Source organism: Homalodisca vitripennis, chromosome 8 (assembly GCF_021130785.1).
Source record: "Homalodisca vitripennis isolate AUS2020 chromosome 8, UT_GWSS_2.1, whole genome shotgun sequence".
In the NCBI taxonomy this organism is placed as follows: Eukaryota; Metazoa; Arthropoda; class Insecta; order Hemiptera; family Cicadellidae; genus Homalodisca; species Homalodisca vitripennis.
The window spans coordinates 16,855,487-16,883,112 of record NC_060214.1 but is presented as its reverse complement, the minus strand read 5'-3'; the positions used below and the strand labels follow the sequence as shown (position 1 = coordinate 16,883,112).

Genomic DNA, 27,626 nt, shown 5'->3' with positions numbered 1-27,626 from the left:
AGACAAAAATCTTTCAACCTTTTTGTACTTTATCGTTTAAATATTCAACTATACACTTTATAAAACAACAAAAAAGCGTTTGGATTCATATACATTATATCTTAAAAATAAAAGATTCCACATATCGATGCTTTAAAAAATAAGGTTGTATAACAATTGAGGGTTAACATTGTTCTTATGGGGAAAAACTGAAGGTCATTTCACTCAGCTGGCTCTAATTGTTGCATGTTGCTAATGCTAAACACACAAACACCGTGTGTAATGGGATGAAGGTTTGTGTAAAGGAATTTTAACTTAACTCTTCAAATAATATATAACACAGCATTACATCAGGTAAAAAAAACCAAGACCAACACGTTTGATTCCTTTATTTACAATTTATAATTCAAATTTATACACATCAGTAACTTATAAACTGTTTCTATATCACATAGAAAACGACACCTCTCATCCAACATCATATTTCCTCCAACAATATTTATAAAATACAAACAACATTAATGAATAGACACTTAAACTGACGCAGGTATATGTACAATGCTATCGAACTACCTGTACAATAATACATCTTAACAACATTCTGTAATATTATTCCAACGTGTTTTAACTTAATATGGCCACAAAATGACTGTCCTAATTTTCCTTGGCAAAAACTATATAAAAAGAAAACAATAAATTATAATGCACTAAAATAATATGGCATCATTATGTCGTTACAATCAACTTGCAAACCTAAATTAAATTGGCAACTAAATTAATATATACACTACACGTATCACAAGATCCCCAAAGTATTGCACAACTTTGAAGGGCTTTACAGTTAGCATACCTGTATTTGGAAGGGAATGCAAATAACGTTGTTGTAATCGGAACACCGAACTCGTTTCTCAGTCTACTTTAGTTCCTAACAGTAACAATAATTGTTTTAATGTTTACAAACAATTAGAAATTATTTATACGTATTTTACTTTGTGCTTCGTGTTGCAGCAGGCTGTGGATACTCTGCACAACGATGCTCTTCAAAGAACATTGAAAACCCACAAGACGTAGAAAGATTGCCACATCGTGAAGGTAGGTCAAGTTTTGACACCTAAAAATATTTATTAAGGACCCGATAAAGCATTATAGAAATCATGTCGTCCGTTTGAATGTACGATAACTTTTGATAGGAAGATTTTAAAGATTTGAGACTTTGTACATAAGTTCCTTTTGGTCCAAGGAATAACTCTATTGATTTCAATGTCAAAAGGTCAAGGGCAGTCTGTACACTACCTCTTTTATTATGTTCTGTCAGGTCCTTTCATCCTCCGTTGTATCAATTTATTATAACTCTCGTCAGACTGCTGTAAAACTCTCGACATAAACATTGTTATTTAGACTACAACTGAATACAATAAATTAGTACCGTACATAAAATATAGCAAATGTTCTAACAGATTTTCAAACAAATATAAATTAATAACAACTTTAATGAAACTAACATTTAGCTCCAATATTCAAATTTATTTAGCCAAAGGAAACATTTTAAAGTAGGGAAAAATAGTAACTTTGGTACTGGAGAAACCATTGTTTTGTTATGTTTGAAATTGTGATTGCCCACCAAATATTATATTATACATATTGGATTTAGTTTCCCTTAAAAATATAACAAATTTGTATAGTAACAATTGAAGGTAATATCAACAGTTCTTTCAATATTTTAAAGCCGTTTGGGTGTATGATTCAAATTCAAATTCATTACTGATGAAGGATAATTTCAAAGGATGACAAACATTTGCCATTGTTATTGATTTCTGTTGTTAAAACAAATAATGATGGCAAATGTTTATAATTCTGTTATTCTTTTTTTGTATCAACACTTAACACTCAACATTTCTGTTTAAACATATTAAGGGAATTAATACATTTGGTACAAAAAATAAGATTAAAACTATTGGTATTCTTTATTCAGATGTCTTTAACAATCTAAATTTATTCAACAGTTTATTGAACTGTACCTTGTTACATTTATGTTAAAAAAACATCTATCATTATGTCTAATGAACATCTTACCGGATTGTTTCATGTAAGGAAATTGAACAATTTCTGGTTTTTCTAAAACTAAAAATTTCTATAATATTACAAAACATTTCTTATTGGAATACATGTTTTTTTCACTGATAATATTACAATTAACACCTTTCTTGTACTACTATTACGATACAACACAGGTTGTGTAACACTCACACTATAGTTGTATTACATAATTTCTATAGTTGGCGAACTGAAAAGGCCAATAAATACGTACTTCAGTGCAACTCTCCTTCTCTAGCAGGCACCATCGAGTCATTGATATGTTTGCTTGGATGGTTCTGACTAAAAATTCATATACCTTACTTATATGCACAAAAATCTATGTACCTGTAACGTTGTTTAAACACAAATAAACAAAAAGATAATAATGAAAAAGTCTTACAAGAGAAATTAATTTAACTATCCGTAATTGCCTATGAAGTTTTTTTGTTAAACGTATTACACATATTAGAAGTACATAATTTAAAAGAACCATAACAGCGCATAAACTACAAGTAAAAGTACCCATATTCAACGTACACAGTAACTAAATATATTTTCATCCCTTATCAGACAGTACATGGTGAAAACACGATTGTCTTCAGTGATAAAACGTACAGTGACACTACGTCAGCAACTAAGAAAACAATGACTTAAGAGTGACTATTTTTTAAAGACAAGCACCAAAATAAATACGTTTTATAAGCGACTAAACGTTACGTTATCCAGTTCAAAATAAAAATGTAACAGCTCTACCGTTCCGGGAAGGCACACAGTTTTATAATTCCAGAAAAAATTACTGTCACGAATTCATTGCTAGAGACTTGAAATAAAAATAGTATTTAATTATAAACATCTAACTTCTCATCCTGAATTATTATCAGACATGCAACTCTGCAGATGGACACAAATACTCCAGACTTAACCTTACAATAGTGTATTGTAAAAATAGAAAACAGCAATATCAATAGCACCAACAGTAAACGTGATTTCAATTACGTGCAAATCAAAGTAAAAACACTGTCATTTGTGCTAGACAGTACAAATCTGGCTTTTACAAATAAGAAAAGCAAAAATACACATTTAAAATAAACTGATCGTAACCTCACATTCAAATATTTCCCTACTAAATTGCATAAGGCCCTTTATTGACAGGTTCGTCTCACGAGTAGACAAACGCTTTTAAATACATACTTGTACACATATCACATAGCTTAACAATGCTTACGACTAAACCTAGTAGTTAAATGACGTCAGAATAAATACAGCGGTGACGGACGCCACCGCGACAGGCACTTGATATATACAAATTACACGTAGTTAAGATACCCTGACTCTGACACGCGCCGTTCGCCTTACAAGTACAATATGCCAGAAGACATACGGCCTCTCGTTACTCGTTAAAACTTGTCAAGTCCAAAATATTTACTAACCGAAAGATCTAAGATATCACAAACATCAGTAACATATGTACAGTGTAGACTTTGTTCTGCGGTATTATGCTTCTCTGTTTACCACTAAAAGCACCAGACTGACGACAGCACTAACCACTACGACATTTATTTTGATTAAAACAGTACACGAGCCTATAAAAATACAATTACAGTGACCAGTAAGTCAGCTCTGTAACATAATAACGTTTATGTACTAAATAATTTTTTTCAAAGAATCTTTGTAGAAAAATATACTAGATTTATAAGATTTTATAAAATTACTGCATAGGAAAAATAGTTTTTAATCAATTGGTTTATTCGCCTATATCAATGATAAAATGGGGGCTTGATCAAGATTAAAGAAGATCATCATCACACATAGAAAACGCTTTACACTGAATAATGTGTAAAGTGCTATAATATTTAGAGCACTATCGAGTTTCGACTCATCTGTTTGAATCGACCGAGAACAACAGCATGGCAGACTATCATTCTGTATTTATAGTCTCGGCCTGCGTGACGGATCGTCATACGATGCTCTCCTTCTCCGCCTGCAGGTCCGTGTAGTTGCAGGCCGTCTTGCGCAAGCTGGCGTCGCTGTTACGGAAACTGTTTGCGTGGAAGATTCCGAACAGCCACGAGCGGATGGTTGCACGAGGGATGATCTTCTTGATGTGGATGTTCTCCAGCGGCATATCCTCGAGTGAATGCCACCGCTTGTTGTCTAGGAGGGGATCACAGACCAGCGCACCGTTCCCCATCGCTCTCTCTCCGTTCGGCCCGTTACACAGACTGTGCAAGTTGTTCTCCTGTGGAAAATAATGAAATCATTTAGTAGGAATAACCCTAGAACCAAAATGGATCCTTGTTGAATAACACAGTTGGAGCTGATGGCCAAGCAGTCTAAAGCATTGGACTATGGATGTGAGTTAGAAGACAGTGCAGGTTCAACAGCTGTCTATGACCTTAGCATTTTTATCAGTAACATCCACCTTGCACTGTATCAACTCTCCTTGTTCTGTTTGATAAGATCCTTGCACAGGCTAGTGGCTCGGCACCTAAGGCTTAAAAGAGGATCGGCCTTTTCTAAAAAAAAAACTTAAAAATGGATCTCATTCAGATATAATATTCTCCGGCCATCTGAAACAAAATGAGACCCAAGCACAGTGATTAGGTAGGAAAAAACAATGACGGATGTGACTGATACTACTCATGAATGTCGCTGGCACAGTTCCATACATCATGTTTAATTATTGCATCACTATACTGTTATACTGCTGTGCTGTTATCAAGAGAGCTTCATAAAGTAGTAGAATGGTATAACACAGAATGTAAATAGTATATGTACAAAATATTGATTAAACCTTACTGCCAAGTTTAGAGCTTCTCCTCAGTCAGCATAAATGTAGTTTGTTTCTCGTCCACCATGATCAACTTCAGCAACATCTTCGTTTATCAAACTGCCTTCAGAATATCCTGATTCTTCACGCCAGACCGTGGGTCCACATCCTAATCGCCATCATTCTCAGAAAAGTAACATACTGCTGAATGCCTAACCCACAACAACGCATCTGGAAATTATACTGGACATTGTGCTGATGTTGAATTAATAATTTCTAAAATAAGAAAATAAGGAGGGAATTAATCATATTAAAAATAAATGTATAAAGAACATTAAAGGGGATGAATTGTAATTCCAGTGAAGGAAACAGGATTAGTAAAGTTTATGGAAAAGCTAATTTTAGCAGGTTGCTTAACTTTTCCGAGGCTACAGCATACTTTTGAAATAACGGTAGAAGTAATGAATGGTGGTTTCTGGATTTACTATTCAATTCATTCAAAAAGTAAATGTTCATTTGTAAGAATTGTGGAGAGCTGATGGCCAAGCAGTCTAAGGCATTGGACTATGGATGTGAGTTAGAAGACAGTGCAGGTTCAACAGCTGTCTATGACCTTAGCGTTTTTATCAGTAACATCCACCTTGCACTGTATCAACTCTCCTTGTTCTGTTTGATAAGATCCTTGCACAGGCTAGTGGCTCGGCCCCCAAGGCTTAAAAGAGGATCAGCCTTTCCTAAAAAAAAAAACTTTAAAAATGGATTTCATTCAGGTAACCCTTATTTCAAATGCGATACATCATTTGAAGAATAGTAAAATTGTTACAATAAATAAAATTAGTAATTTGTAAATTATAATCAAATAAACAAATGAGTTGCAAATTACATTTGATCAAAATTTAGATTAGTGATATGGAATTATGACGCTGAACAAAGCCAATAGACATGTCTCCCTGTATAATATTCTCCGGCCATCTGAAATGAAATGAGAATCAAGCACAGTGATTAGGTAGGAAGAAATTATGACAGATGCGACTGATTCTACTACTCATGAATGTCGCTGGCACAGTTCCATACATCATGTTTAATTATTGCATCACTAGGCAGATTTGCTGAAGGACTAACTCAACAGACAGTACAGAAGCTATTGAGCAAATAGACGTGATATCCTACCAGGATAGTCTGAGAGACCAGCCAACCAAATCTACACCTGGACACCTTCACTTGACTGAAACAAGTTTTGTCAGTCAGATCATTCATTTTCTTCAGTAGGAGAAGATCCACGATGAGAATTCATCTTATTAAATCTAGATAACTGGATAGGTAAAATCTAACCAAAACTCAATTATTGAGCTTGAGCTTGAATCATATCAACTGATTCTTAGTATTTTGTTGCTGATGCACAACATTTCTTTGTTTATTCGTTCCCGTTGTTTACATCCGTTTTGTTCTTTGGAATTAAATTATTCTGCATTGTTTTATTTCATTATTATTTTTTGGTTACGTTATGTGCTATAGTGTACACGCATGTTAATATAAATCGTGAAAGTGAAGGATTTAGATAGATCGACTAGCAGTAACGATCGCTCGATTGTTGAATTCAATTGACTATCCCATCACTAGTTATTCTTCCGTTACAGGTAGCAACACCACGCCACAACCCAGGATTGCTTTGATATGTCTTGTACTGTAGTAAAATAAGCTTAAAACCACACTAATTAGTATGATCTTGTGTAACTACACAGATTAATAGTCATTTACTTAAGTACAGTAAAAATTTTCTCTCTGAGGCATGCAACACCTAATGAACAAGTCTACACTGCAGTTTAGCATCAGTCCTACCTGTTACCAGAGCTCTTTACTTTCTTCGGAGATTGTTTACTTACTCAAGTAAAGTAAAAGTCAAGTAAAAGTTATTGTGTGCTATTCCTCCTGAGACATGCACACACGTAATGGATAAGTCTTTATTTACTTAAGTACATGCAAATGCAAATAATATTGCGTAGTAATTTTTGTAATCTAGTTCGAAGAGAATGGTAACTAACCAAACCTCTTAAAATAAGATTATTGAAATAGTACAGAATCAAAATAATGTTTTGCAGTTGATTAGAACTGTATAAATATTAATTTGTTAAAGAATGTTCCAAGTACTATAGTTGAATATCTGTCACTTATTAAATTAACACGAGTTTTTAATAAGATATTTTCCCAGATAATCTTAACATTTCTAAAGTTAATGCTATTTATTTTTAATCAGGGAGACTGAATAGGAACTAAAACTACAGGCCAATTTCACTCTTCCTGTTATTAGTAAAGTTTATGAAAAAGGTATTTTGTAGCAGTTTGCTTAACTTTTCGGAGGCTACGAGCATACTTTTTGTGAATCAACATGTATTCATAAAGATAAAATCGACTTTGTCAACAGTGATCATATTTCTTAGTGAAATAACAGTAGAAGTAATGAATGGTGAGTTCTGGATTTACAAAAAGCTGTTGACTGTAAAAATAGATATTTTACTTGATAAATTAGATCATTGTGTACATTAGAGGGATAACTCATGGTTTACAAGCAATATTGTATGCAGTACTACTAGTGTTGCATTTCATCATAACACTGGAATTACTTTGTTTGAAGGTTATTTTTGACGATGGAAGGATTGTGAAGGAAATAGGATTTTCCGGACATTTGACATTTGCCATCGTTCAGTGAAACAATAAATCAGCAACACTACGTTTCGAGATCTGCAATCTGATCTCTTCTTCAGGTAAAGAACTAACCTAATACATAATTACAAACTGGGTTAATATAAACAAATCATACCAAAGTATTGTGGCACGCCTAAGTCAGGAATCACAACCACCATGTTGTTTGTCAACTTTACTAACTCTAAAAACATGCACTTAATAAAAAACTATACACAACACTAATCATTAAAACTGAACTACAGAATACAGGTCACAATGCATTCGTCTACCAACCACCTACGACTGACCAGAGGGCACTAGTCAATGGCAATCGTCATGGCAGACAAAAACAAGATGGCGGAAATAAAAAGGAAGGGGATAGGAATGGGCCCTTTTGTTATTATTGGTTCATGCTAGATGAACTTCTTAAAACCATACTGTGACTCCGCATTGGTTTATTACAAATATCTGATCCTTGTGATACTTTTGATTTTCTTTTTAGTTCATTTTTTAGTATTGGCAACCAAAGCGGCCTAATCTTGACTGATGGTGACTGATTGGTTGGTCTGCCAATTTAATTTATGTTGCCTCAACTAATTTCTTTTTAAAGAAATGTGGTTCCCGATGTATTACGTTGGCTTCATCCCAATTCATGTGATGGTCTTCGGACCAACAATGGCGTGCAATTTTTGACTTTTTCCTGTGAGACCACTTCTTGTGTTTTCTTTGTGCTCTTTTATCCTTACGTTTAGTGGTCTTTTTGTCTCGCCTATGTATTCCCTATTGCAACTACATTTTATACTGTAAACACAGTTTTTGGAATCCTGTGTGCCATTTTCTGGTTTTGATTTAACGAGACTTTGTCTAAGAGTATTCTGTGTTTTAAACGCGGTTCTAATGTTGTACTTTCTACCTACTCTTCTAATTTTCTCCGATAATCCCGGCACATAAGGGATTGACTTAAATGCAAATTTATTCCTGTTTTTCTGATTCAGGAATGATTCTTCTAATTCGTTTACACTTATTTATTACTAATTGAAGGTATCCATTGCTTCTGAGATCCGATTCGACTTTCTTAAATTCCTCTTTTAATCCATGTTTATCTGAGCATAAGTTTTTTGCTCTATCAAACAACGACTAGGCTACTCCTTCTTCGACAGATTTTTGATGGTTGGATTGATAATTTAAATATTTTCCTGTGTGTGTTTTCTTTTGAAAAACAGTTGTCTTAAGGACATCCCTATCTCTTAATACACACACATCCAAAAAGGGAAGCTGGTTCTGGACTTCCACTTCCATTGTGAAGTGGATGGAAGGAGAAATACTATTAATGTGATTCAAAAACTTATTTAATTCAATGTCTCCATGAGAAAAAATAACAAAGGTATCATCCACATACCTCCGCCAAATCTTCGGTATGAATTGAGCTGAAGCCAAAGCTTTTCGCTCAAATTCCTCCATTAAGATATTGGCAAAAATAGGAGACAGTGGAGAACCCATTGCCATCCCCTCATCTTGACGGTAAATTTTACCCTCTAACTCAAAATAATTGCATTGAGTGCATAGTTCTAACAGTTCCATAATTACTGCTATGGTAAGTTTAGTTCTATCCTTTAATGTTTAGTCTTTTTTGAGACGTGATTTAATAATTCCGAGAGTTTCTGGAACTGGTACATTTGTAAATAGACTTTCAACGTCAAAACTTACTAGTTTGTCAATTTCAGTCAACTTCAGGGATTTTGACTTCTCTACAAAATCCCTAGAATTTTTTATAAAGTCCTGTTGGACATCTTAACGCCATTGGTAGGAAAAACTGACTTTTATCAAAGTCTTTTACCTGAAATTGACAAACTAGTAAGTTTTGACGTTGAAAGTCTATTTACAAATGTACCAGTTCCAGAAACTCTCGGAATTATTAAATCACGTCTCAAAAAAGACTAAACATTAAAGGATAGAACTAAACTTCCCATAGCAGTAATTATGGAACTGTTAGAACTATGCACTCAATGCAATTATTTTGAGTTAGAGGGTAAAATTTACCGTCAAGATGAGGGGATGGCAATGGGTTCTCCACTGTCTCCTATTTTTGCCAATATCTTAATGGAGGAATTTGAGCGAAAAGCTTTGGCTTCAGCTCAATTCATACCGAAGATTTGGCGGAGGTATGTGGATGATACCTTTGTTATTTTTTCTCATGGAGACATTGAATTAAATAAGTTTTTGAATCACATTAATAGTATTTCTCCTTCCATCCACTTCACAATGGAAGTGGAAGTCCAGAACCAGCTTCCCTTTTTGGATGTGTGTGTATTAAGAGATAGGGATGTCCTTTAAGACAACTGTTTTTCGAAAGAAAACACACACAGGAAAATATTTAAATTATCAATCCAACCATCAAAAATCTGTCAAAGAAGGAGTAGCCTAGTCGTTGTTTGATAGAGCAAAATCTTGTGCTCAGATAAAGATGGATTAAAAGAGGAATTTAAGAAAGTCGAATCGGATCTCAGAAGCAATGGATACCTTCAATTAGTAATAAATAAGTGTAAACGAATTAGAAGAATCATTCCTGAATCAGAAAAACAGGAATAAATTTGCATTTAAGTCAATCCCTTATGTGCCGGGATTATCGGAGAAAATTAGAAGAGTAGGTAGAAAGTACAACATTAGAACCGCGTTTAAAACACAGAATACTCTTAGACAAAGTCTCGTTAAATCAAAACCAGAAAATGGCACACAGGATTCCAAAAACTGTGTTTACAGTATAAAATGTAGTTGCAATAGGGAATACATAGGCGAGACAAAAAGACCACTAAACATAAGGATAAAAGAGCACAGAGAAAACACAAGAAGTGGTCTCACAGGAAAAGTCAAAAATTGCACGCCATTGTTGGTCCGAAGACCATCACATGAATTGGGATGAAGCCAACGTAATACATCGGGAACCACATTTCTTCAAAAGGAAATTAGTTGAGGCGACATACATTAAATTGGCAGAGCAACCAATCAGTCACCATCAGTCGAGATTAGGCCGCTTTGGTTGCCAATTCTAAAAAATGAACTAAAATGAAAACCAAAAGTATCACAAGGATCGGATATTTGTAATAAACCAATGCGGAGTCACAATATGGTTTTAAGAAGTTCATCTAGCATGAACCAATAATAACAAAAGGGCCCATTCCTATCCCCTTCCTTTTTATTTCCGCCATCTTGTTTTTGTCTGCCATGACGACTGCCATTGACTAGTGCCCTCTGGTCAGTCGTAGGTGGTTGGTAGACGAATGCATTGTGACCTGTATTCTGTAGTTCAGTTTTAATGATTAGTGTTGTGTATAGTTTTTTATTAAGTGCATGTTTTTAGAGTTAGTGAAGTTGACAAACAACATGGTGGTTGTGATTCCTGACTTAGGCTTGCCACAATGCTTTGGTATGATTTTTTTATATTAACCCAGTTTGTAATTATGTATTAGGTTAGTTCTTTACCTGAAGAAGAGATCAGATTGCAGATCTCGAAACGTAGTGTTGCTGATTTATTGTTTCACTGAACGATGGCAAATGTCAAATGTCCGGAAAATCCTATTTCCTTCACAATCCTTCCATCGTCAAAAATAACCTTCAAACAAAGTAATTCCAGTGTTATGATGAAATGCAACACTAGTAGTACTGCATACAATATTGCTTGTAAACCATGAGTTATCCCTCTAATGTACACAATGATCTAATTTATCAAGTAAAATATCTATTTTTACAGAGTCAACAGCTTTTTGTAAATCCAGAACTCACCATTCATTACTTCTACTGTTATTTCACTAAGAAATATGATCACTGTTGACAAAGTCGATTTTATCTTTATGAATACATGTTGATTCACAAAAAGTATGCTCGTAGCCTCCGAAAAGTTAAGCAAACTGCTACAAAATACCTTTTTCATAAACTTTACTAATAACAGGAAGAGTGAAATTGGCCTGTAGTTTTAGTTCCTATTCAGTCTCCCTGATTAAAAATAAATAGCATTAACTTTAGAAATGTTAAGATTATCTGGGAAAATATCTTATTAAAAACTCGTGTTAATTTAATAAGTGACAGATATTCAACTATAGTACTTGGAACATTCTTTAACAAATTAATATTTATACAGTTCTAATCAACTGCAAAACATTATTTTGATTCTGTACTATTTCAATAATCTTATTTTAAGAGGTTTGGTTAGTTACCATTCTCTTCGAACTAGATTACAAAAATTACTACGCAATATTATTTGCATTTGCATGTACTTAAGTAAATAAAGACTTATCCATTACGTGTGTGCATGTCTCAGGAGGAATAGCACACAATAACTTTTACTTGACTTTTACTTTACTTGAGTAAGTAAACAATCTCCGAAGAAAGTAAAGAGCTCTGGTAACAGGTAGGACTGATGCTAAACTGCAGTGTAGACTTTTTCATTAGGTGTTGCATGCCTCAGAGAGAAAATTTTTACTGTACTTAAGTAAATGACTATTAATCTGTGTAGTTACACAAGATCATACTAATTAGTGTGGTTTTAAGCTTATTTTACTACAGTACAAGACATATCAAAGCAATCCTGGGTTGTGGCGTGGTGTTGCTACCTGTAACGGAAGAATAACTAGTGATGGGATAGTCAATTGAATTCAACAATCGAGCGATCGTTACTGCTAGTCGATCTATCTAAATCCTTCACTTTCACGATTTATATTAACATGCGTGTACACTATAGCACATAACGTAACCAAAAAATAATAATGAAATAAAACAATGCAGAATAATTTAATTCCAAAGAACAAAACGGATGTAAACAACGGGAACGAATAAACAAAGAAATGTTGTGCATCAGCAACAAAATACTAAGAATCAGTTGATATGATTCAAGCTCAAGCTCAATAATTGAGTTTTGGTTAGATTTTACCTATCCAGTTATCTAGATTTAACAAGATGAATTCTCATCCTGGATCTTCTCCTACTGAAGAAAATGAATGATCTGACTGACAAGACTTGTTTCAGTCAAGTGAAGGTGTCCAGGTGTAGATTTGGTTGGCTGGTCTCTCAGACTATCCTGGTAGGATATCACGTCTATTTGCTCAATAGCTTCTGTACTGTACTGTAGTACTGTTGAGTTAGTCCTTCAGCAAATCTGCCTAGTGATGCAATAATTAAACATGATGTATGGAACTGTGCCAGCGACATTCATGAGTAGTAGAATCAGTCGCATCTGTCATAATTTCTTCCTACCTAATCACTGTGCTTGATTCTCATTTCATTTCAGATGGCCGGAGAATATTATACAGGGAGACATGTCTATTGGCTTTGTTCAGCGTCATAATTCCATATCACTAATCTAAATTTTGATCAAATGTAATTTGCAACTCATTTGTTTATTTGATTATAATTTACAAATTACTAATTTTATTTATTGTAACAATTTTACTATTCTTCAAATGATGTATCGCATTTGAAATAAGGGTTACCTGAATGAAATCCATTTTTAAAGTTTTTTTTTTAGGAAAGGCTGATCCTCTTTTAAGCCTTGGGGGCCGAGCCACTAGCCTGTGCAAGGATCTTATCAAACAGAACAAGGAGAGTTGATACAGTGCAAGGTGGATGTTACTGATAAAAACGCTAAGGTCATAGACAGCTGTTGAACCTGCACTGTCTTCTAACTCACATCCATAGTCCAATGCCTTAGACTGCTTGGCCATCAGCTCTCCACAATTCTTACAAATGAACATTTACTTTTTGAATGAATTGAATAGTAAATCCAGAAACCACCATTCATTACTTCTACCGTTATTTCAAAAGTATGCTGTAGCCTCGGAAAAGTTAAGCAACCTGCTAAAATTAGCTTTTCCATAAACTTTACTAATCCTGTTTCCTTCACTGGAATTACAATTCATCCCCTTTAATGTTCTTTATACATTTATTTTTAATATGATTAATTCCCTCCTTATTTTCTTATTTTAGAAATTATTAATTCAACATCAGCACAATGTCCAGTATAATTTCCAGATGCGTTGTTGTGGGTTAGGCATTCAGCAGTATGTTACTTTTCTGAGAATGATGGCGATTAGGATGTGGACTCAATTTATTACCCACGGTCTGGCGTGAAGAATCAGGATATTCTGAAGGCAGTTTGATAAACGAAGATGTTGCTGAAGTTGATCATGGTGGACGAGAAACAAACTACATTTATGCTGACTGAGGAGAAGCTCTGTGAACGGCAAATAAACTTGGCAGTAAGGTTTAATCAATATTTTGTACATATACTATTTACATTCCGTGTTATACCATTCTACTACTTTATGAAGCTCTCTTGATAACAGCACAGCAGTATAACAAGCCAAATAATTCTACTACATTCTGCAAATATCGTAGAGCATTCTTTTTATAATTTACTAATAGTACTCTTTAAGTCCACTACTGTATAAACATTGGAATCAATGAAGTACAACTGGCACTAAATAATTCTAACTGTACAGACGATATTAATAGAAGAACCACTTTTGAATGGGATGCATGGAGCATGGATGTATAGTAAATAGTTAAAACCACACTAAAATTAGAATTAAGAGGCGTGCTTTACGATTTACTGGATCATACAACACCTTTCCAATCCAACAAGATAAGAATCTGTACGACAGTAGCAACTTGTATAGAATGCGTTCACTAGCACCACTTCAAAGTGAACTGACATAGATTTTATTTACTACGTTGGATGAGTTTGCTTAGGTCAGTCCGAACACTCCGTAGTTCCAGCTAGCCTTTCTGTTACATTGCGCTGACTACAATGTCTAATAAGCCTCTGTTAGTCAACTTAAGAAAACTTTCTTTACATAAAAATGAAATTGAAACATTTAAGATGGTTCACCTTTACTTCAGATGTCAATTTCACAAAATCGCTCTAATAAGAACTTAACAACTTAAACAATATCATTGTTGCTGTGGTGAAGTATCAAAAGCTGGATACATATATTTTGATGTACAATATAATTGGGGTCCCATGAACGTAGCTAGGAAAAACTTTTGGGAGAGATCAAGACAACTGATATTTTCCCGTAGTGGACAGAGAGCAAGGCAAGTGCAGTCAACTGCTCATTCCCCATTTTGTTCCTTAAAAAGTTTTTGACCTGTTTTAATGTTGAGAACAATCTTTCAGTAGTACATGTCAGTAATACAAAATTATTTAAATAATAACAATCGTTTGCTAAAAAAGAAATTGAAAATTTGGGGGGTCCGGATACCTTGGCTGGCTACATCCTTCTGTGGTCCATATCCCAGAAAAAAATCACAGCCACAAAACATAACAATCAGATTACATCAGAAGTAACTGTATTGTTACGACCATGTAATGGCAATGCATAACTAAAAAGCTTTTTGCATTCAAAATGTTTCTCTCTTTTTAGGCAGAAAACCTAAAATATGATGTGTAACCGGAAAGAAAGCACAATTCACTTGCAACTGCAGAAGTACGACACTCACGACTTGGCATGTAGACACTGGATTGTTTGTCTCTCAGAGTTTGTACAGGATATCATTTGAGTACCAGTTGGTTGCATTTATTGATGTTTTCAAAATGTATTGAAATGGATAAGTTCATGGACTTCTGATTGGTTGGCAACCTTGAAACCAGTCGAAATTCATTGTAAAATCTGTTAAATCCAGGTGACAGTATGTGTTGATAATTCAAATCAGAGTAGGAGAGATGCTAAGGCAAGGAATTGTCTTGTCTCATAATACACTTGGAACATCAATCTGGTTATTCCTGATAGAATCTATTCAATAAAATGAAATCCAGACATCTTTAAGAGATTTTTTCCATGAAAAATGCCTAAAAAATGGCAACAATATAGAAAAGTGGTTTTTATGTATTTAACCCAACTTTCAAATAAAAAAACACACTATTTTACTGTAAAACTTCTATTATTTATTTACTTATATCAAAATGGTAATTAATTTTCAAACATGACTTGTATTAGGTTAAATACAAAAACAGAACGTGATGAACACAATAAACAAAGTCGTGCACTAAAAACCACCCCTAAACTAACGCTAAACTTACTATTATGTAACAGAAGACCTGAATGCTTACACAACAGTAGGACTATGATGGTGATAGTTCTGTGACCCAATTCTGTGATGGCTAGTTGCTGAGGAGTAAGGTTCTGGTGGAGGGGCAAGTTGTATATTATTGTAGCATTGATACAATTTTAATTATGGAATAAATTAATAATAAGGGAGAGGGGTAGTTGCCGGAAATAAAATAATATGTAGGAACACGTTTGAACATGACTGGGGTTCGGCGTGTTATTGCTTGTGAGTTGTATATTTCTGTCTGATTTGATATATTTCAGGATTTACGCTGTATTAGTTCTTTTCCACAACTTTTTGTCTGATAATACTTAACTTCAGAGCAAGCAATCCACAATTTCACAAAAATTTTTATCCTTTTAACCCATTGTGGGAGCTGAAAATCTCAGTGGCTCGCCAGAGTAATTTGGAGTGGCAGATGGTGCGACGGCAACAAACAGTCCACAACGCGTACACAGTTTGCTTGTGGCAGTTCTTTATTGCACTAATTGCCAATTTAAAACACATTTTTATACATTTCTTTGAAACTATGGAAGGAACAAAACACACAACCGACCGGTATTTACAAACAAAACTAGTGTAACAGAACATCTGAGCTCATTCTACCAGATGTGTATTGTATTATTGTGAAACACACCAAACTCAGCTAAGAGCATCTGAACATATTCTACTGGAAATACCAAGAAATTGCCAAAGGCAGAACAGAGGAAACAGCGTGTGTGCCTTTCAGGTTAAATCCTCTACTCGTAAAAACTCTAAACTGAACAATAAATTTTAATGTCATTAAATCAATCCATTTAAATAAAAAGTTTGGATGTCGTGGCTACAGAATCATGCGCCAGAAGACTCAGACAAATGAGGCAAATAGGAGCGAAATATTGAATACTTTCTGACAGCCAGACTGCAGTGAAGGCACTTGATACCTGTTCGTTTGATTTGAAAGCAGTCTGGGAATGCAATAATGCTCTGGTAGAACTTGCTAAGGAAAATAGAGTAACACTCAGTTGGGTGCAGTGCCATGAGGGCATTCATGGAAATGAAAAAGCAGATACCTTCGCCAAAAAGGGAGCGAAGTCCATAATGGTGGGACCAGAACCAGGTTGTGGGATAGCCTTCTCCAACAGTAAAGCTCTGGTCAAGATTGGGAAAAGAGGTTAAGAAACTTTAATTGGAGTAGGGCCTTAGGATTAAGACAATATAAAATGTTTATCTCTCCTTATACTAAAGGGTGGGCATCTCTCCTAGATCAAGAGTAAGAAGGATATAAGACTGATATTAGGGATGTTGACAGGACATGGCCTCCTTAGGAAACACCTAATGAAGGTGGGCCTTAGCTAGACTGATGAACGTAGACTCTGCGGAGAAGAGGAGGAATCAGCAGAGCATACTTGGCTAAATTGTCCTGCCATATCAAAAATTCGGAAAAGAGTCCTAGGAGCATTTCTCCTCAGCCCCAAGGACATCAGAGAACAGGAGCCCTCAAATCTGATTGGCTTTTGTAAGTCTCAGATTCTTAGGACACAAATATAATTAAGGGAGGTGCAAAGGTCCTTTTAGGACTAAGTGCGGGGACAAATGTCTCTTTCCCACAGAAAAAAATGTAAAAAGTTTTAACCCCAATTTCACCCAAGTTGTAGCATGTTCAACTCTGTTTAATGTAATCGCCTACTAAATTTCCAATGAAACCACTAAAGCTCTGTTGATGTAGAACCCGTGACTAAATCCATGCGTAAATGACCAATTGTCGAACACTACAAACAATACATCTTGTCTAGACCAAAGCACGCCAACAGGAGACGGGACAATGAGGTTTTAAGCACTATAAAGCTTGCCCTACAAATACACCGCGGAAATCCCCATGCAGATTTAGTGTTAGTTTACCTCCTTGGGTTAGTCGGAACAAGGGCTTTTGTTAGTGTGTCTGGAAACAGACAAAATAATTTAATAGACATTCCAAAATTTCACTCAATAAAACTACTGATTTCTCAAGACTAAAGAAAATGCTAGTATTTTTTAAGAGCCAGTCTAGAAAATATACTCCAATACTAAGAAAACAAACTACAGAACAGTTTGTCTCAAACGTTTGGCAGGACAATTAATTGTCTTTAATAATAATTTTAAATTTACAAATGACTTTGGCAGGTGTACAAAATATCAGTTTCTCATTTTGAATTCCTGCAGAAACAAATATTGTGCGAGTACCTGTAGCGAGTGGTAACTCCGCTTGTTGGAGGACAGCTTATCCAGTCGCTTGTCTGGGAAGGGATCGAGAGACCTGGCCTCTTGCACGATCCGCCGCAGCGGCCCGGGGAAGTCAGGCACTCCCTTGTCGATACTGTTGCCTCGTGGCACCGACGAGTGGCGGCGGTCTCCCATCAGCTTGGGGCTGCGGCGGGGCCGACAGAACAGTGGGGGCAGTTCGTCCAGGTCCACCTGCACACGGATATTGGCAACATTTTATCACTTATCATTCAAGGTGTAACGGACTCAGCTGAGGTTGCATGTAAAATTTCAAGTCTATTGCTCACTTCTATTTCAAGACCTTCTGCGGACAGACAGACGGACGGAATATATCGTACAGAGAAGAAATTTTTACATTCCCCTGCAGACATAAGTGAAATTGTGTCGGTTCAATGACGCTCTACCGAATTCCTAGGTTGAACATGCACAATCATTTTCATGTCAAATTCAAGCTTACAGATGTCTTTTGATATATCTTGGCACATGAAACAAACACATTTTTCTTAATTAAGTTAGGTTTAAAATATCAGTATGTTCCGGTGAGCTAGGGAGAATTTACCTTTGATTTTGTACTACATTATTTTGTTCTGATCACTCTGTGAATAAAAATTTCACATGTTAAGACATCATATGATTATACTAAATTTGTTTATACATTTATTTATCGCACAATTTTCTTATTTTCTTAGACCAATGTCAAAATATTCGCAAACGCTCAGTCTAATCCTACGGAATGACATGCACCATCATTGACCTCAGTGTTGCCCATGTAGAAATGAGTTTCATGCAAAATTTGAAATCTATAGGTCAGTTAGTTTTGGAGATATTGTGCATACAGACCGACAGAAATTAAATTTTTCTAGCCCATCAGGTGATGGCTTCTCTAACGCTCAGCCAATTATAATGTATGATATAGATCCCTTGACCATAAAAATAAATTAGAAATCTACTATTAATTTTAAATTAAATGACATATTATGAGCAAATACCACATTTTAGTTCAGAGTTTCAAATATCTGTTACATACTTACTGACTATATTCAACCACTTCCACTTCTCCTATATAGGCTGAATGGACATTATAGCTTGATTTTGTATAAAAATAATTATAATTATCTCTCAAAAGAGGGTCAAGAGAAACTTTTCTATTGATTCACTTAGTTTAGATTTTTGACACCTTAAAATCCCATATAAAGAGAACCCTGTAATATTGGTTACACTTAGCCTTAAAACTTTCACGTAAAACAGAGATAGACTTTCGCACAAAACATGATCCTGAAAAGATATCACAGTTTTTTCCACAGAAACATGTATATTTTTAATGAGTTTGTATTCTTCAGAAAAGTATGAATTTATAGGGTCGAATAATTTATCACTGAATAAAGGTAACATTCTTCTTACTCGATTCCATACATAAAGAGACAGATTAAATTGGCAAATAAAAAGAGACAGTCTTTGATCTCCTGTATTTGACTTAATAGGTTGGAATGCACAAAAGAATGAGCAAAAAATTGAGGCATTACATAGAGAATCCAAGTGGAAGATTGGAAAATTTAAAAATAATATGTCACAATAACCACACTGTCAAGGTAGTCCACCATTAGTAATGACTTCTTGAGAGCTAGATTGACCTCAGGTGAGAATTTGGTCAACGAACTAATTCTGTATATCTTTTCTAATGCTCAATTTGGGGTTCTACTGGATCTGCCGGACCACGCTTACCACTCTCCGCTGGATGGCCTTGTCCGATGCCCCGGTCAGCCAGTAGGTGAGGACCTCACCCTTGCCCTTCATGCTGACCAGTCCGCGTTCCTCCATAGTGTAGCCTCCGATCTTGAGCAGCGCGTTCCGACACTGCGGGCTGATGTGGATCTTGAGCGGCAGTCCGTTGGACTCCATCCGTGACGCCGTGTTCACCGTGTCCCCGAACAGGCAGTACCTCGGCATCGTCAGGCCTACCACTCCGGCCACCACGGGCCCTGCAACACCCGACACACAGAAATTTATCCAACAGTTGGTGATTTTGGATAGAACCTCTAGCAATACGATTTACCAGATAAGGTGTAGATTTTGTTCAAAGGACTACACAATGTAAACTTCGAATTCCCTGCAATTAAGAATGACCTTTATCAACCAAAAATATTAAAAATAACCTGTATCCTCATATAACATTACTATAATATAATGTTTTGTATCATGACAAAGCTTCAGTTGCCAGCAGTCAGCCTAGTAGTGTTGACCTCTCTATTGTGCTCAGCAATTTTTATCAAGTTATAAAATGACAGAAAAACTTGAACAGTGTTACCGCATTAAACTTTGCCAAAAGCTTGGCGATTCGCAAGTGAAAACAATTCGCAAGATTCAACAGGCTTTTGGGGAGTCTGCCATAAGCAATACTTGAATTAAAAAACGGTCTAACGTTAGTAGAAATTGAATTGCATTCAATCAGGCCATTAACAAACCGGAATGAGAATGTTATTCAACAAGTGCGAGATTTAGTCACCGAGGACCGTCGTCTTACAGTCAGAGAACTAGCAGAAGAAACTGGAGTCAACATTGGGTCAGTACATTTTGACTGAGGATTTGAAAATGAGAAGAGTGTCAGCAAAATTTGTTCCAAAGTTGCTGACAATGGAGCAAAAGCAACTTCGCCTTGAAATTGCGCAGACATGCTGGACACTGCAAACAGTAACCCTGACTTCCTGAACACAGTAATCACTAGAGATGAATCCTGAATTTATAGGTACGACCCAGAAACCAAGATGCAATCATCGCAGTGGAAACAAACGACATCTCCAAGACCAAAAAAGCATGGCAAGTTCGCAGCCAAGGTCATGTTGACAGCCTTCTTTGACTCCAGTGGAGTGGTGCATCATGAGTACACACCACATGGCTAAACCATCACAAAAGAATACTATCTTGAGGTTCTGTGTTGCTTACGGGATGCTGTGTGGGCAAACAACCGAATCTGTGGTGGCACAAAAACTTGGCCGCTCCATCACGACAATGCACCTGTCCACTGTGTGCATCTAATTCAGAGTTTTCTCTCTGAACTCGTACCTCTGGTTCGCCAAGTTCCGTACTCCCCTGACATGGCTCCCTGTGACTTCTGGCTATTTCCTAAGCTGAAAATGCACCTGAAAGGAACTCGATTACTAGAAAGAGAAGACATTAAACAGAATACGACAGCTGAGCTTAACAGCATTCCAAAAGGTGCTTTCCAGAAATGTTTTGAACAGTGGCAGAAGCGCTGGGAGAAGTGTGTGCATCACCAAGGAGACTACTTTGAAAGGGATTAGAAGTTTGTAGCTCTAGTTCCATAAATGCACTAACAAAAATTCGACACTTTTTGAACAGCTCTCATATTTGTTTGGCCTATAGTGAAAAACTATTGGTATTATCCAATATGCATATTTTTATATAAAAGTACTAAAATTACTAACTTACCGGTATGTATCCCTATCCTCAGCTTGAGTGTGTCGTTGGGCCGATGAGCGATCCGGTAGTTTTTGACCGCGGCCAACAAGTCCAGTGACATCGAAGCGATCTCTCCCACATGACTGTCCCCGTTCCGTATCGGCAGACCAGATACCTGCATCACACACGGCAGCGATCTGACAAACATCCTTAATCTCTTGAACGTAGTGGAATGGTGAGTTTTGAAGAGAAGATTATTGCAATAATATACAAATACAACCAGGTAGAAGCAACCAAGAGGAATGTAAAAGATTAGTAGAATTATGGGTAAAGGAGGTGTCATAATTTACTATAAGATGTTATCCGTGTGTAATAATTTTTAGTCATTAAAACTAAATAGGTCCATATGTTATATGGCAAAATAAGGAGTTTAAATTATTGGTTCTTTGGGTTTTTGAAATTCAGGGATTACAAGAAATAAATATAAACTGTGTTCTAGATAAATAATTAGGGCCCACGCTTTTTTCTTTTTTTATTGTAAGGGGAAAGAGACAGTTGTCTCTGCACATAGTCAGATGAAGATGTGTCAAATCACAGATATGGAAATATTTGTACATTCTGTTCAGAGAAGCCTCTTTTGGCCCAAGGATTTAAATTATTTGGTGAAGAAAAAAGTTATTGATATTTTAAAGCAAGCTATTTTAATTTCAAGCAATTTGCACAAGTCTTGTGCACAACAGAAAGTCTCATTTTCAGTGCATCTAAACTCTCTTGACCTTATACTACCAAGAGAACTTCTTGTACCACCAATATTCAATCTGATATATTGTTTATATGAACAAAAGGCAAAGTACATAAAAAGAGACCATGTGAACCTCACTCCTATCTAGAACATCGATAAGAAATGAATTGACTGTCTCCTTACATTGTGTAATCTAAGGAGTTCAAAACCGAAATCAATTTTAAATAAGCATTTACCTTATAAGAATATAAAAAATATTTGGACTGTAAAAGTAATTGAATAAATAGAATGTACACATAACGCAGCTATAGTGGTTTTCATTTAATGCAAATGTTGAGTTTAGCTCCAGTTCACCTTCGTGTTAATGCAGCGTCTGGAATCTGATGTTGTCACAGATATGACTCCCGAAATTTGAAGTCTGTTCCTCTGAAGGGATACAAAAATAGTCGAAGACGAAAAACAAAGAAGCTCAAAAGCTTTAAGATTCCAAAGCACAGTGGATCAATTGAGTCTTCTCACATCACAGAGTTGGTTTTGAGCTTCTTCATTCTTCGTCGCTGACTATTTTTGGATTCCTTCAAAAGAACGTGACTCCAGATTCAGGAGTCAAGTCTGCGATAGCATCATTTCAAATGCTGCACTTAAGAGGAAGATTAATTGCAGATAGATTCTGTTACAAGAATTTGTTGATTACACCCTATAAGACTTAACGACTTTAAAATGCAACAGAATATACAATGATACTGACAACCATGTACGCATCTCCGATAGTTTCCACTTTGTACACTTGGTAGCCTTTGATAATCTTGTCGAACAGCGTGTACAAGTCGTTCAGGAAGTTCACAACCTGTAACAGACAAATATTACAGATTAAATATTTTCGCAAACTCTAATCTGCTTATTTATAGCAGATAGCCTCTATGTGAGAATGTACATTATTAAAACGTAATCACTTATGGGATGGCCTACATACAGAGGTAGATTTATATTTAATGTTGACTTTCTATTTACAGTAGACTCCCTCTTTAGTACACAGTGTTCACAAGGTATTGTATTAAAACATCTGACCTAACCAGATTTTCTGCAGCCTCAATAGTAAACTTTCAATGGTGATTCCGGTATAGAGACTCCGTAGCCGCACCTGAATGTTTATCAGCGATAGTTGAAGGCCAGTTCTAGGCACTCACCTGGAGTGGTGTGCTCTCGGCAGACATCTGGGTGAATCCGACAATGTCGCTGAAGTAGATGGTGACTAGATCAAATGACTCCGGCTCTATTCCATACCCTCGAGTCAGTCTCTCGGCCACCGGTCTGCACAAGAACAAACACGTCACTGCTCACCATGCATGATAATTGTTTGGGAGGTATATTATTAACCCTTTTGGGACTCATTAAAAAGTGCTAATTTCTCTATCTGGTTGTATTTTTAAATGTGCAATTAAAATAGAGTGTTGTGTTTTTTAAACTATCACTTTTTTTTAGGGTAATGCATGATTTTTTATGATTAAGCTTTAAATGTAGAATAAAACAAATTTATAAAACAATGAATTTTTACTGCATTACATGTTTACTTTATAATTTCATACTTAAAACAAATATTTTGATGTTCTTTTGAAACCAAAATCCTTAGTTTAATGTATATTTTAAAGCGGTTTTATTTCAAAATCTTTATATTTAATCGTCATATTATTCTAAATAGACTTAAACCTTTTCCACTTGAATTTCCTGGACCATGGTGTTCCTTTGTAATGTCATTTATTTTTCAGTAAAAATGTATGCATTACTTAAATACATTGTTATTATGTATACCTATTTAGATCAAGTTAACAACACCAAATTTCTAAGTCTCATCATAGATTAGAAGCTTAGCTGGTACTTGCAGGTTGAGCGGATAGTTAATTGTACAATTTCTGGAATTTATACTATTAAAATTCTGATTTATTTGTGCAGTCTATTAGTTTTAAAGATGATTTTCCATGTCCCTATGCAATCCCGTATTGCATATGGAATGCATATGGAGAATCTAAAAATCAAAACATAAATAACATTTTTATACTGTACTACACAAAAAAGTACTGTGAACAATGTTAAAAACTGGGAAGGAAGATTCAATTAAAAATCACTTTACTGAACTGAACATTTAATAGTGCATAGTCTTTACATTTTTGAACGTGTTGTATGTCAGGACTAATAAATCTTGTTTTAAAAGCCATAGTGAAACCTATTCTTAAACACTAGGAATAAGAATGAATTAGTTTTTACCTAAGAAGTATAATTTAGAGTATTTCGCAAAAAAATGTTTATGCTGGAATAACATTCCTGAAATCAGTTCCAAAAATAATAATAAGTATTAATGATGTAAAGAAGTTTCAACTGAACTTTAAAATGTATTCTTTAATTTCAAGAACTTTATACAATGATATTGTTATGAAACTGTCATTACTTTAATTATTGAAGAAATTTATTTGTAGTTGGCACTATTTATTGTACTCGTGTGCATAATATAAATAATGATAATTTGACTTTGATGAGCTTCTTTAGATTACTAAATGTTTTATTTATAAATTCTGGTTAGGCATTACTTTAAGCACAAATTTGGAAACAAAAAGATAAAATTATAGAAATTTATAATTAATTTTGTTCAAAGTGAATTGAAATTAGAAAAAAAATCTGTATTCAAATTCACATATTTATGAGTTTTGGTTTATTTTACATAAGGTTGTTTTACTTATTTATGAGTGGTAGAGCTATTTCTAAATAAACTTTTGCATACAATTTTATGTAAGTTTATAACACAGAAAAAAACTAAACACGACAAAAGATATTTAAAAAATATATACTTTTGTCATTTCCCCAAATTTGTTGAGCTTAAGTAATTAAAAACTTCTTAAATCCCATGAAAGTATTTAGGATTGTACAAATTTCATAAAAGAATATGAAAAACAACATAGAGGGATACTATATTGATTATTCTAAGATAAGAGAACATGTTTCGATAAAAATTAAACCAAATATAGCCAAACATTCTCTATTTAAAAGTAGATTTATAGGTAATAGAAATTACAAATTACCAACAAGAATATAAGACTAACGTACCAGATAAAGAAGCCAATTTGAACCTTGGCTACAAATGTACAAAATTCAGTCTGCAATTACAACTAAAATTACAAAATAAACATGTAAGTTATATAAAAGTCCACTTACTTTGGTAACATCCGATGGAGCAGATCCTCCGTCTTCCTCTTCTCCTCGAACACCTCGAGGGTGCGCTGGTTGACTAGATCCTCCAAATTATTAGCGTACTTCTCCATCATCTCCATCATTTGGTCCATTATGTTTCTCTGCCTGGAAAATCAATGTTTTTAGTGAAAATAACCAGGTAATTGTAAATGTTTGTTGTAATCAGGAGTGCCATAATGGTCAATTACTGGACCATTCTTGTTCTTATTGCTGGAGAAAAAACTTATTTTATTTGTAAATACGATGAGAGAATCTTATCAGAGCTGCAAATTGTTGTGTTGGTGGGAACAACATCAACGTGATTTGGACAACATTTTGAATGTACAAGGGTTATCCAGAATGTAGATTACGTTTGGCTCTGTAGCCACTAGGGGCCAGACTATTGTGGCCATTTTGTTGTCAGAGTGTTTCTCTGTTCAGTGGCTATCCAACCGTGTCAGTGAGAGGTTACTGACGCTCCTTGTTGTTTTACAATAGCAGTTTAAAATGTGTGAACAAATTGAAAATGCCGTGAGTTGTGAAGTGTGGTCTCTAATATGGTTTTTGTTTGATAAGCACAATAAACCAATTGAGATTTATCGTCAACTGTGTGAAGTTAAACAACGTGATTACTGAAAGTGGAGGGCAAGAGTGGTGCATTTAAAAATGGCCGAACTAATATACATTATGGATGGCCAAGCTTTGTGAACAATGAAATTGTCCCTTAAGTCGAGAAGATTAAAGAAGACCACTAATTCACAACAGAACTCTCACTTAGTTTTTCAAAAATCTCCTCGAGTTTGTTACACAATTGGTACGGAGAAATTAGGCTACCATAAATTTTGTGCAAGATGGGTACCGAGCACACTGGGGCAAATCGGACTAGAGAAGTCCTGGATGCTTTTGAGTGAGAGATGTTTCCACATCCGCCTTACAGTCCAGACCTTGCACCCAGCGACTACCACCTGTTTCCATCAATGAAGACCTGGCTTGCGATACAGCGCTTTGTTTTTGACGACGACATGAATTGCGGGCGGGTATGGCTAACTGGTTGAAGTCTCAGGTGGCAGAATTATATAACGCTGGAATTTAAAAACTAGTTTACCGCTATGTATGATGTACCTAAACTAGTACCTAAATTTGTATGATGGCTATGTTGAAAATAAGTATTTTAGTGTCACTTTCAAATATATACAATACAATTTTTTTCATATACTTTGTTTTTTGTTTATATCAAAATTTAATGTACTTTCTGGATAGCCCTCGTACATCTAGGTCTTAGAAACACAGTAGCCAATATATTATTATTCCATCTGTTATTCCATCTCTAGTACCGATCAGTGATTTTTTGGCAACTTAAACAAGGAGAAAAATAAAATCTTTGACAAATTAAACAGTAATAGGCTCATAAATACTATTTATTTTCAAAGCTTCTCAATCATTATTAATAGAGAAGAGTTTTTAGAGTAGAAAAATTAAAAAGGACCATGCAACACAAGCAGGGCATATGTATTTAGTATTAAAATTAATTTTATTGTACATATGTAAACATATTGATGAACTAACTTCAAAAGTGAGACACAAGCATCAAGATTGAGGACAATTTTGGGATTTATGTTGAATCTGTCATGTTTTGAATCACATGATCCATATTTAATTTGCAATTCTTCAGTCTTAGGCATAGTAGTTATACTGGTCTAGGAGCTGAACCAAATAGCATTGTGTAAGTACAATCAGGGTTTTCTTGAAATTGACAGAAGAATTTTTCCAAAGAGAAATTGATGTCAGAAGTGGTACTGGGAGTGGCCATGACCGAACGGTGTGATGCTGGACTTTGGATCTGAGTAAGAGATACTGCAAACCCAAATCTTGCCCGTGACTGTAGCACTTTTTATCAGCACCATCAACCTTGTACTGTATCAACTGTCTTCCCTGTTCTGTTTGATAAGGGCCTTGCACATGTCAAAGGCCCGTGAGAACTTAAAAGAGGCTTAAAAGAGGATCAGCCCCAAAAGTAGCAAAACACTGGAATATTTCCTCAGTAACAGGCGCTAAAGAAAAAAGTTTAAAATAAAAGTTGTATATTTTAAACCACAGTGGTTGATATTGGAGGTTAAAAAAAGGGTTAAAAGTATGAAATATTTTTTTTAGCTTGACACACTTAAAACTGTCAGATACATAAGTAATAGTTAATTTATCATTTGGATAACTAGATAAAGAGACTGAAAGTTGTTAACAGTTGGTCTGCCTAACTGTACATTGATGATGCTGATTAACATTTTTTTTTATTGTGTGTCCGACAATTGGTTTTGAGTGTATCAAGCTAAGAAAAATATAATCTCAGATACATTTTTTTTATTTAAATTGTTTTTAACTCTATACCCCCCCCCCCATTTTGTA

At 35.1% G+C, this 27,626-nt stretch overlaps 1 protein-coding gene across 4 annotated transcripts in view; it reads right to left on the bottom strand.

Moving 5' to 3' along the window:
• Positions 1 to 353: 353 nt before the first annotated feature.
• Positions 354 to 27,626, bottom strand: part of LOC124367362 (receptor-type guanylate cyclase Gyc76C-like) — a 331,079-nt gene continuing 303,806 nt past the window's right edge. For 3 of the 4 annotated variants that reach the window (XM_046824122.1, XM_046824118.1, XM_046824119.1), the window contains 7 exons: positions 25,212 to 25,352; positions 23,195 to 23,318; positions 22,756 to 22,854; positions 21,296 to 21,440; positions 19,571 to 19,827; positions 17,810 to 18,040; positions 354 to 4,294 (listed from right to left, as the gene is read on the bottom strand). In XM_046824122.1, the coding sequence (XP_046680078.1) occupies positions 4,013 to 4,294; positions 17,810 to 18,040; positions 19,571 to 19,827; positions 21,296 to 21,440; positions 22,756 to 22,854; positions 23,195 to 23,318; positions 25,212 to 25,352 (1,279 nt within the window). In that variant the 3' untranslated portion in view covers positions 354 to 4,012. Of the gene's footprint in view, positions 4,295 to 17,401; positions 17,529 to 17,809; positions 18,041 to 19,570; positions 19,828 to 21,295; positions 21,441 to 22,755; positions 22,855 to 23,194; positions 23,319 to 25,211; positions 25,353 to 27,626 lie in introns of those variants that run through there. The other variant, XM_046824121.1, reaches the window with a different exon arrangement.